Source organism: Cryptomeria japonica, chromosome 6, assembly GCF_030272615.1.
Source record: "Cryptomeria japonica chromosome 6, Sugi_1.0, whole genome shotgun sequence".
Taxonomy (NCBI): Eukaryota; Viridiplantae; Streptophyta; class Pinopsida; order Cupressales; family Cupressaceae; genus Cryptomeria; species Cryptomeria japonica.
Window position 1 is genome coordinate 163,790,544 of NC_081410.1, and position 12,121 is coordinate 163,802,664.

The 12,121-nt window shown below is 34.3% G+C and overlaps 1 protein-coding gene across 2 annotated transcripts; it reads right to left on the minus strand.

Moving 5' to 3' along the window:
- Window positions 1-8,055: 8,055 nt before the first annotated feature.
- On the minus strand, window positions 8,056-12,121 carry LOC131033293 (non-specific phospholipase C6). Of its 2 annotated transcripts, XM_057964477.1 has the most exons (3): window positions 10,611-12,121; window positions 9,535-9,711; window positions 8,056-8,690 (listed from the first exon to the last, which is right to left on the minus strand). In XM_057964477.1, the coding sequence occupies exons 1-3, from the start codon at window positions 11,698-11,700 to the stop codon at window positions 8,401-8,403; spliced, it is 1,557 nt and encodes a 518-aa protein (XP_057820460.1). In that variant the 5' UTR covers window positions 11,701-12,121; the 3' UTR covers window positions 8,056-8,400. The 2 variants fall into 2 exon arrangements, with proteins under 2 accessions (XP_057820460.1, XP_057820461.1); XM_057964478.1 differs by lacking the exon at window positions 9,535-9,711.

The following is a 12,121-nucleotide window of genomic DNA, read 5'->3' on the forward strand; positions in this document are numbered from 1 at the left end:
AATTGCTTAGATAGTTAAGGAATTTGTGATTTTCCTTATTTCCTATTTAGAAATGATGAATTTGAGCATAGTACATAAATAACACAAGGTATGTAAAATGTCACCAAAATGCATATCATATATATCTCAAAAAAGTGTCAGAATATATCAAATCAAGTACAACACAGAGTGTCTCAACCGGCACTGCCACTATCTCCAAGAAGATCCTGCCTACTGGATCATGCTCCAGGATGTCCCAATGATGCCCTACGAGGACCCATCACACCTCCATTGCTCGTCTATCAACTCATATCTCTGTTAGACCCACTCTGAGATCTATAGGCTCGATAGTTAGGCTCCCTTTGACCCTCGAGAATGACTCTCTCATATGTCTGCCTATAGTATATAGCCTCCTGAGTAGCAGTGAAAAATTTGTTTGATTGCGTTCATGCATCAATCCCTGGACCAAACAACTGATCGTAAGCATCCATGGTCACTTGTGCCCTCCACACAACATCATCTTTCTCTCTCTGGAGTCAATCTTTATCAGTAATAGCCCTATCCCTCTCTACCTCCAAAACTCCATACGCTCTTAAGAACTGGTCCCTATCATCCATCCACCGTTGTCTGAAAGTGGCAACTAGACCCTCCAAGCTCCTAATCTGAGCTCTCAAAACCTACTCATGCTCACCCTCCTCATCTCCATCTCCATCTCCACCTCCCTCTGTAGTTGGCACATCTCCAACCTAGGGCATCTCAATGTCCTGCCCACCATCCCCACCATCACTCCCTCCACTGCCAGATGACTCTGATAGAGAATCACCACTCTCACTATCATCTTGGTTAAAGCTACTCATAGACTCAGTGTCTCCACCAAAGTCTACATCCTCCTCACTATCCTCATGCTATGCCTCCACTGTCGCTACTGCTGCAATCAATCCAATCTGACCTCCATCTCATCCTCCACCATCTCACCCTCTACCACCTCTCCCTCTTTGAGATCTACTATGTCGCATATGTTGTGTTGAAATAGGAACTATGGGATCTGTCAATGGCATTGGCATGTGTTGAACCCACCAAGCATCATACCGAGGAGTCGCACCTGGATCTACAACCCCAACTGACCAACCCCACTGCAAAGGACAAAGAGATTCAAACTCGGCTATAGCAAAATGAGGTTGTACACAAGCCCCCCAATCCCCGATCTCTTGAGTAATCTGAGCGAAGTAATCTGTCACATCTGGCACACCCTATAGCTCCCCAAACTAACGAAGTACCCGGCCAGGAAGATGGATATCAATAACCCTATGCCTGCCGACATCTCAACAAATGAGATATCATTGTTGTCTGCAATAAGGTAAATGTTGAGTGTCATCAGCCCAACCATAACAATCAAGATATGGTCTCCAAGAGAATTACTACAAGATATCTATTTGATGTCTCCAATATAGGGTGTTCCTTGAACCTCTATGTTTGATACCAACTGTATATTATGTATGCATATGGTTGCTCATCAACAAGATCAACATGAATCATCGGTCGAAAGATAGCCATATGCTCCCAAGCCCATACCTGGAGTAAAGTGATACCACAACCAATAGATTTCTGCTCCAAGTATACGATGCCATGCATCTGATGATATAAAGTGGCTAATAAGTAAGGACCCCAAGCGAAAACACGTCTGTCAATGATCATATCTCAGATGACAATACCCCATCTGACAGGGAAACCATGAGTCTATCTATCAAGAATCAGTAGGCCAGCAATAATAGAGCACTGAACGATAGTCAGGTCATCAATGATCATAATCCAGATCATCCCATGGAATCTCATATCGACCTCGTATATGTAAGTCCTCCTCCGAGAACTCAAACAAATCACATAGTTTGGCAACACCATCATCACGATCGAATGTAACTTGGGCGCCATGAATGGGAATATGTAGAATGTGCCACACATCCTCCAGTGTGACTAATGTCTCACCAATAGGTAAATGGAAGGAACAAGTCTCAGAATGCCACCGCTCGACTAAAGTAGTGATCATGGCCCTGTTGGTCGTAACCTCTGGCAAGTGCAATATGTGGTACAACCCCAAGTGTCTAATCAAAGCAGTCTCCTCATCAAGAAGTTCATGACGACGCTCGAGACCAGCTGGCCTCGTATGTCTACCAACCAAGACAGGATAATGTGCCTACAATATGAAATACATAAAAATATCAAATGCTATATTCGCACGACAAAAATCAAATCAAAGGTATTGGAAAAATCACAAAAACAACAAGTGTGAATCAGATATACTATTAACAATCAAATGTGAATCAGTTAAAGCAAATGCGCGACAATAGAGTCATTTGCGCATCATTTATGTCATATGTGCACTATTAAAAGCAAATGTGAATTATTAAGATCAATTACGCATTACTAAAATCAAATCCGTATCATTACATCAATTGTGAATTATTAAAAGCAATCGTGCATAAATATAAACAATTGCACATAAATCAATGGGCAATTCTACACCAGTTAAAAAAAATTGGCTCTAACATCGTCGCGAATTTTTTTGGAAAAACAAGCAAAAGCGATCAAAGTTTTCGGAAAACTTACCATGCCTCTAGTGTTGGGTGGTCTCTAATATGACCTAACTCGATCAAAAAGGTGCAACATCACTCTATGACCCACCATCACGCTCCAAAGTCACAGGAAAGCACTAAAATCACTAAGAGTTCTACAAAATCAAATGAATACAAATGAGCTAATTAAAAAGCCTAATCATTATTCATAGCTCAAAATTAGGGGTTTTACCACTTTGATGGTTGTGGTCCACCTGAACTTCAACGCACTTGTAGCACAGTCAAACAAACTCAAAATCACACGAAACTTCACACGGTTGCTCACTAGTATGGTATCGAAAAAATGGTCTCAATTTCAAAAAAAATCGACCACTTTTTCCAAGGGGGCATATTTACACTATAAGCATCATTGGGGCTCACTAGGGCAGAAAATTTTCATTTTCTTTGAAACAACATTCGTCTCGACGACATGTCAAAGAGGGGCAAATGTAGACACCTAAAAATGTCTCATTTATCATGCACTAATTATTCCCCTAATTAATTAAGTAATTCCTTAATTATTTAATTAAGCTAATTATTCTTCTAAACTGACTCAATCATCACATTCAACATTTCTAATTATCGAATTTCTAATCTTTAATTAATCAATCAATTAACCCTATCTCAAATATTAATTAAATATTTATTTCATTAATTATGATTATTTTATTATTTAATTAATTCCATTTCTAATGTCTAAATAATTTCATTTAAATTATTTAAATTAATTAACTTATTCCTCCAAATCCCAAATTCGAATTTCAAATAATTCCATTTACTTTCATTTCTCTCAAATTCACAATTCCCCAAATGTGAATTTCAATTAATTTTATCTAATTCCAAATCATCAAATTAACATTTCACCAAATCCGAATTTCAATAAATTTCAGTTAATCTCATGTGCATTTCAGCATTCGAATACCCAAATCCAAATGAAAATTGAAAATGAAAATAAAATTCAACTTCAAAATCCTACAGCACATGTGGAAAATCATGACTGATTGATCAAATCAATTAACTAATTAGTCAGCTCAGTTAACTCCTCAATCACCCTTTTTCACTCTCAATCACCTTTTATGACTAATCAATCAATCACTTATCTCTCCAATCCATTCAGTCATCTAATCAATCTATTCAGTCCACTATCCAATGTAGCTAGTTGACTACTCAATCAAATGAGTTAACAAGTCAATCAATCTAAGTTAACAAATTAATAAACTCTATTAACTGATCAATCTAAACCAGTTCACTCCCAATCAGGACTTGAATTCAAAATCCCTCCCCATCTCTCACGAAAATCTATATAAACAACATCATTTTCTCAAATCAGGCTAGATGACACTCTTCAAAACAATTGCCATCTTATATAGGAATCCCAGTGCAATACCTGAGAGCCACCAACACTAGCAATTTGGAGAAAAACAATGGAAGCAATAATGTGGAATAAGGAGTTTAAATTAGTTTAATTCTTCGATTTCTTTCATTTATTCTATTGCATTATGTTTTAAATCAGCTTGATTAGTTAAGGATATGTGATCGTCTTTATTTCTTAATTAGCTATTAAATTTAATGATTCCAAGCATGAAAACAGATACAATATAGTTATTGTTAGAAAAAATAATTATAATGTAATAATAATATAATTCTATTTAATAAAAACATACAATATGAATATATATTAATTTATTTAATGTATTTTGTGTTGCGTCACGACTGTTGCTAGCATACATATCTTAAATTTTACTCTATATAAAATAAGTAGAGATATTGAAACATTTTTTTCAATTTGAATGAAAAAATTAAACGCCTCGATATATCTCGACATATTTTATATAGATTAAAATTTAAGATATATACAATAGTATTACTTATTATCTCACATATTCTCAACACTTAATTTCCTTGAAAATAATCATACTTACAACTCATTCTAAAAGTATATTATTTCCACTAACGGAGATCTTCTATTTATCACTATTTCAAAGTTACTAAATTTTAATGTATATGCTAATTATGTTTAGTAAAGGACACAATTTTAATGTGTGTCACATGTTTACTCTCTTCTACACTATGCCTTTTTATAGATGTGATAGGGATGTGTAGTTCCACTATGTACAAAATATGAAAAATATTATTACTTGAAAATTATTACAAAAGTTTTGCTTGAGGCATATATAAAAAATGCCCTCCCTCAAATGTTTTTGTTACAATTTGATGAATCAATTTTTATTATTTTAATTGGGAAGTATATGATCTATCTCATCAAATATGGTATTATATTAATATATTTTTTATATTTAATTATGTGTGTCAGTACACATATAATGATTTGTTTCTCTTTTAAAATAATTTATTCTTAAAACAAATATTTTTTAATTAAGAATTATAATGAATGATTTATTAGACACAATACTTACCAAGGAGTTATGTTAATGGATAGTCTATATAACAAAATACTTGTTAAAAATATCTATAATGAATTGACACAATAGTTGTTAAATACTCATAAAGGACATCATTTGTTTAAGGTTTTGCAAATAATGCGTTTTAAGTTAGAAGAGTAGTGAGATGGATAACCTCTTAAGAAGTTCTAAGTGGACCATTGATACTCATGAAAGATGGTCTCTCGTGAACTAATACTCATAAAATATGAATCACTAAAATTAATTAAACAAATATATATTTAAATATCAATAAACATCATATAGTATTTTATTTTATTACTAATAATGAAAATTACCATCAATATAACTAAATCTTCAAAATTATAATTAAAAAAAACTCTTAATACCTAATACATTCACAACTAAAATATTGTATAATATAACTACACTCAAACCTAAAATCTAGTCAATTGCTAAAAGACCCTTAGTCTATTACTAAATTTAAATGTTTATGATGAACCTACTAAAGATGAAGTTTTGATAAGTTTGAGGCATTCCAACATCAAAAAGGATAAAAGTATAATTATGAATGAAATAATTTAGATTGAATAAATGTTCTCAATCTTTAACATTAAATTAATAAAAGTTGACTATTTGTAAATTGGTTATAAGGAGTTCTATAACGAGGATTCATAAAATACAAATTTATACAATACCACATTATGTGAGATTATTTTAGAGAAATTTTATGATTACAGTTTTTTTTTGTTTTTTTTAATTATTCTCAATATTCAAAATAATTTTATAATACGAACACTCACAATTAATATAATACAATTAATTATCGTAGAACCATTAGTCTACTACTAAAACTAAATGTTTTCAAATAAACCTATTTGCCAATGAGCCCTCGATCTGTTAGTGAAGTTGAATGACTCTAAATGAGCCCACCAGAGATCAAATCTTGCTAAGTACAAGGCTCCGACATCATAAGGCATGAAGTCGAGATCGTGCCCTAAGAGAATTTGGCGAAATGGATACCCCTCAATCCTTGACTCTTAGCCAAAGAGGTTTGAACCTGTAAGCTTGTGCCCCTTTATTGGATGGCTAAAATTACTTTGTGAAGCCCCAATTGCGCTAATGTGCCCGTAGAATTCATACCCTTGCTAAGCTATCATGCTCACTAGTCTACACTTCCATTTTTAAAAAAAACCTATTTAAAAATAAACTTTTATTGGATATGTATATTCCAATCCCAAAAAAAAATGAAACCAAAATTATCACTCTAAAAACGTTAACAAAAATTTTGATACTTTTGAATCTCAAAGATTAAACTTAAAAAAACATTAAATAACCTTATATTTCAAACTTCAAAATACCATTTTGCTTCAGATGCTTATCCTGGACTACCCCCGAAAAATTAGTTAACTCCTAAATTAAAAAACTAGTCAACAAAATCCCCTCCCGACATACCGTCAAATATAAAACCCTAATTCTTATTTTATTTATACTTTATGTTGAAGTCTGTTTAAGTTTGTCCATAGATTTTGACTTTCACTTAAAAGATCGCCCGCCACATGACTTAAATTTATTAATAAGCGGAATAAGGGGAATATTAAGACTTCAATCCCGAAATTCTCGCTTCTTCTTTTTTCCAAGTTGACATTACTACGTGGAATGTAGAAAGTGACAGAATCTATTATTTTCAACAAAGACTGCTCTAAGATATATATATATATGTTTGTTTACACTACTTTGGATGTTTTACACGTATAGTTTAATAAATATTTTTTATTTGATTTAACATGTTTATCGATCTTAAATATGGCCTCACAATAAAAATAAATAAATAAAATTTAAAAATATTATTACTTTAGTCATTGTTTCTTTTGATCAATTTAAAGTCACATTTATAATCTTAACTTAATTCAAATTCTTAAACACTCTAAATCGATTTAGCTCCAACTAGTCATTACATTCTCCATTCGTAGATTAAAAAAATTAAATAATACACCAAAGATATAGATAAAAAACTTTCATCTTCAATCATTTCAATCATATTTTATCATTAAGACAACCCTTTCCCATATATCTAATAAAAAAGATTACTCACCAATCACACCTATGTGGATACTTGATTTTTTCATCAATCATATCTATTACTTCAACTCTTACATCAAAACCCTAATTCCTAAGTTGTCATTCCAACACTCATTTACTTTGTTTATAACATCACACCAAAAACTCCACATTATAATATTACATCATTATTAGCTACAAATGCTTGTACTATATACATTGTTTAAGGTGTCTTCCATTTTTTGACTAAATATTAAATAATTCATAACATCACACCCAAAACTCCACATTATAATATTACATCATTATTAACTACAAATGCTCGTACTAATATCTTGTTTAAGGTGTCTTTCCATTTTTTTATGTTATGTAAGGTGTCTTGTCTTCCATTTTTTTTTTGACTAAATATTAAATAGTTCAAGATGCAAGGTAAGGTAAGAAGCTAATCAACTTCCCATTCTTACCATAGCAAAACTCCAACAATGTTTCCAATGCTCTTAAAATAATATTCAACACCATCAAGTTTTTCATTTGTAAGTATAAGCATAAAGAAACTCCAACAATGTTTTCCATGCTCTTAAAATAATATTTTGTAAGTAGAAGCATAAAGAAACATCCACTAAAACTTTTCATTCCTATCATAAATGTTAAAGTTACCAAGCCAATTTAAAACCATATTTTTATATTTAAGATCACAAATACAAATTTAACATAGATTCATGCACAATTCCAAATTTCACAATGCATAGTTGTCATACCCTAAACATCTTAAATCATCCTAAAAAATCGTCATACCCTAAACATCTTAAATCGACCTAAAAACCCAAACTCTCTCAAAATGAATCAATGTCCCTCCTTTTTATTAGACCGACTATTTTAAGAGTTTGTTTATCCCAAAACTATTTGAAAGTCAATTAATAAATAATTAAATAATCTAAATAAAAATAAAACTAATAGTTGCAACTTAAAATGTCCTTCACAATAAGAATCCAATGCTTTAACCCTTCACAAACAAATATTTATTATTTTAATATATTCCCAACACAAAATAAAACCAATAGTTGCAACTTAAAATGTCCTTCACAATAAGAATCCAATGCTTTAACCCTTCACAAATAAATATTTATTATTTTAATATATTCCCAACACAAAAATATACAAAATTAAAACCCATTAACATCAATAAAAGTAAATTTGGAAGTAGAGAATCCCACTTTGCCTTTTGCAGAGAGGATTCAAAGGAAACTATATTCTCTACACACTTTATCGTGTCCCACTTGAATGATTTGAAGGATCACTTGTGCCCCACTATATTCTCTGCACACTCAAAATCTCACAACTTTACATGATCAGGGATTCCTGGTAGTTAGAGAAGGTCTCATTTCTACAATGGTGGAATCAGGTGCACCCATTTTGATGGCCTCCATGCTGGCTTCCACAAAGCGTGACATGGCATCTTCCACGTAAGCATTGGCCTCTCTCACATTCATTCGTTTTCCAATTTCATCAGGATAACTCTTGAGAATGTGGTCTCCATTGATGACTGCAGCAAGCTGTACCATTTCCTTCTGGAATTCACTCAGCTTCCCTGTTTCATTAGCAGGGCTCTCTCTCAGAGCCTTCACCTCTGGCAGCACCACTGTCACATAACAAAACAAAAGTATAGTGGTTACTATACTACATTAACTTAGTGGACAAAACCAGGAAATGTAGTACAATGCCTTATACAGTTTTATCTTCCTAGTGACCTGATTATCATGACAAAAAGTTCATAATTGTTGATTATACAGTTTTATCTTCCTAGTGACCTGATTATCATGACAAAAAGTTCATAATTGTTGACTATAATTGCTTCTGAATTCGATTGTGTGATTGTGTGATTGTGTGATTGTTTTTGCATCAACGTTATAATTGCTTCTGAATTCGATTGAATTCGATTGTGTGATAGTTTATGCATCAACGTTTTCTCATTCTCCTTATGCAGTCTATCGCACTCTTACATTCTGATAGTGTGTGATCTGTTTTCTCATTCTCCTTATGCAGTCTATCGCACTCTTACATTCTGATAGAGTGTGATCTGAATTAATGTTGATGCAAAAACTATCACACAATCGAATTCTGAAGCAATTGCTTATGGATTCGATTGTGAGATAGTTTATGCATCAATGACGTTTTCTCCTTCTCCTTATCCACTATTACATTGCTTATGGATTCGATTGTGTGATAGTTTATGCATCAATGACGTTTTCTCCTTCTCCTTATCCACTATTACATACTCTTACTCTTACTCTTGCATCAATGACGTTTTCTCCTTCTCCTTATCCACTATTACATACTCTTACTCTTACATTCTGATGATAAAGTGTGATCCGAAATGTTGATAAAAAATTATCACACAATCAAATCGAGAAGCAATTACAGTCTATTGTGGAAATCTAATATCATTAAGTTTGTAATTACTTAATGAATAGAATGTGTTATACCTGGGCAATCAGTCCGAGGTGTCCCCTTGACATTGATCACACTTTCAAAAGTCCCAGCCCAGGCATCTCTGTATGTAAGGAAATTAGAGCTCAGATTGAACATTTTCCTCACAGTTGCAGGTATAGAAGAATGCTCATACTCTGAACTGGGAAAAGGCCCACTGGGACGATGGACCACTGCACAAAACCAAAGATAATAAGCTCTTCAATCAAGAAAAACAAACAAAGCTTTATGAGTTGAATCTATAACCCAAAACAATTTCACCCATAAAGAATTTAAAAACCCCAAGGCTTTGCAGAAGCTAAATATCATCTGTCATGATGTCTGGATACTTTTGGGTAGAGGATGGATGAAGTGTGACTTCTTTATGGAATGGACCATATTCATTCTACCAAATTTGCAATACCTAACTTCAAGAAATGGGTGATATCTATTATTAAGGTATCTATTCTATCAAATCCGTCAAGAGTTGTAATTAATTTGCAATACCTAACTCTAAAGAACGAGTGATATACATTTTCTAAGAGTATTCATTCTACCGAATTCGAAGAACGAGTGATATACATTTTCTAAGAGTATTCATTCTACCGAATTCGAATTTTGTGAAGTACCAAATTTGCAATACCTAATTCTAAAGAATGGATGATATCCATTTTCTAACATCCATTTTCTAAAGATATCATTCTATCAAATTCGCCTAAAACTGTAATCCATTCTATTGAATTCAACAGTAATCCATTCTACTGTGTTCAACTGTAATCCATTCTACTGAATTCACAATACCTGAATTAGCAATACCTAACTTTAAGAAATGGTTGATATAAGTTTTATAAGGATATCCATTCTACCAAAGTTGTTATAATCCATTCTATAACAATACTAACCCTAAGAAATGTTATAATCCATTCTATAACGATACTAGCTCTAAGAAAAGGCTTACATCCATTTTCTAAGGATATAACTGTAATCCACTATACCGAATTCACTATAACTGTAATTGCGGAGAGCCAAACATTCTCACCTGTATATCAACTGGCACTTTAACAAAAGAAAAGGGCATTTTGAAAGGACTGACCTGTTCCTTTTGTGATCCAGGGGGAGATCATAATAGTGGGCACTCTGACCCCCAATCTATCAAATTTGAAGAAATGGGGATGAGGGCCAACAATGCCATCAGGGCTAGGAACGTTCCTAACAGGGGTGGGCACATGGTCATAGAATCCTCCATGTTCATCATAGGTAAGCACAAACAGGGTCTCGTTCCACTGAGGGCTCTGCCTCAGAGTCTCATACACCTCCTTCACCAATTTCTGCCCATTGGCAAGATCATGAGCAGGATGATCATCATTAGCCGGGAAAAGCTTGAGATCAAAGTACCGAGGCTCAATAACAGTCAGGTTAGGCAATTTCCCCTTTCTGGCATGGCGCTTGAATTTCAGGCCATAATGATGAAACTTCGGAATATACTTGAGCTTCCTGAGATTTCTGTAAAACAGAGTGGCGGGAATGTTCTGGTAATAGATGCCGAATGAAAGGCCAGACTCATGAAGAGATTCAAATATGGTTTTCTGTGGGTACCCAACAGCCAATTGCTTGGCAATGTGACTGGTAGCGCCATGTGAAGTGCCAGAGTAGACGAAAAGCCTATTGGGGTGCGTCGGGCCAGGCAAAGAAGAAAACCATCGGTCAAATATCGCAAATTCTTTCACAAGCTCAGTGTAGATGGGAATCAATTCGGGCTTGAGGCCCTTCATGACGGTTTCTGAGAGGTTTTTGGAAATGCTGAGAGCGTTCTGTACGAAGCCATTCATGGGGGGAGGATTGGCGGTGGTGAGATTCGAACCGAAGACCTGCTCACGCACCGACTCGAACATGTGGCCTGGATCTGGATCCACGAACCGTGCATCGTCCTTGAAGTAGACTCTGAGAGAGTTTTCCTCTGTGGTAGATACCGGGTTCGATTCCTGCCCCGTTACTCCATTGATTTCTGAGTTTAACCTTTTCATCCAGCCCACCATGTGGTCGAAGGACCGATTTTCCATTACCAGGACTACAATGGTCTTTATGGGTCCATCTATGCTGCGGGCTGAAGGCAGCAAAAGCAGCAGAAAAACTAAGAAGAGATTCAGAAAACTCTTGTGCTTTTGCCTGCTGAAAACTTTCATGTTTGCTGCAAAAATCAGAGCACGGAGAATGGTTTTAATACAGAATTGAAGTGGGTACCATAAGTCCTGCAAATTCAAACAAGGAGAATGGTTTTTATACACAATTGAAGTGGGTACTATATGAAAAACCAATTGAAGTGGGTACTATATGATGAAGAAAGTACTGCAAATTTGAACAAGGAGAATGATTTCTATACAGAATTGAAGTGGGAAACATATGATGAAGAAAATCCGAAGGAAAACTTTTGTGGGCGAGGAGGAATAGAAAGTGGGTATTATTATTATACACGTGCGAAGGAATTCTGGGCTTGGGTGGCACTTTTTGGAAGATCGTGACAGAAACGTCCTTCTGTAAGGCAGGTGGCATTTAATGTGGAATGTTACCCAGAGTAAGATATATCCTGCTGTAATTTATTGAGCT

Coding starts and splice junctions, on each gene's coding strand:
- LOC131033293 (XM_057964477.1), bottom strand. CDS start 11,700: ATGAAAGTTTTCAGCAGGCAAAAGCACAAGAGTTTTCTGAATCTCTTC. Junction 9,712..10,610: donor CTGGATCACAAAAGGAACAG/GTCAGTCCTTTC, acceptor GGTTTTGTGCAG/TGGTCCATCGTCCCAGTGGG. Junction 8,691..9,534: donor ACCTCGGACTGATTGCCCAG/GTATAACACATT, acceptor GTTATGTGACAG/TGGTGCTGCCAGAGGTGAAG.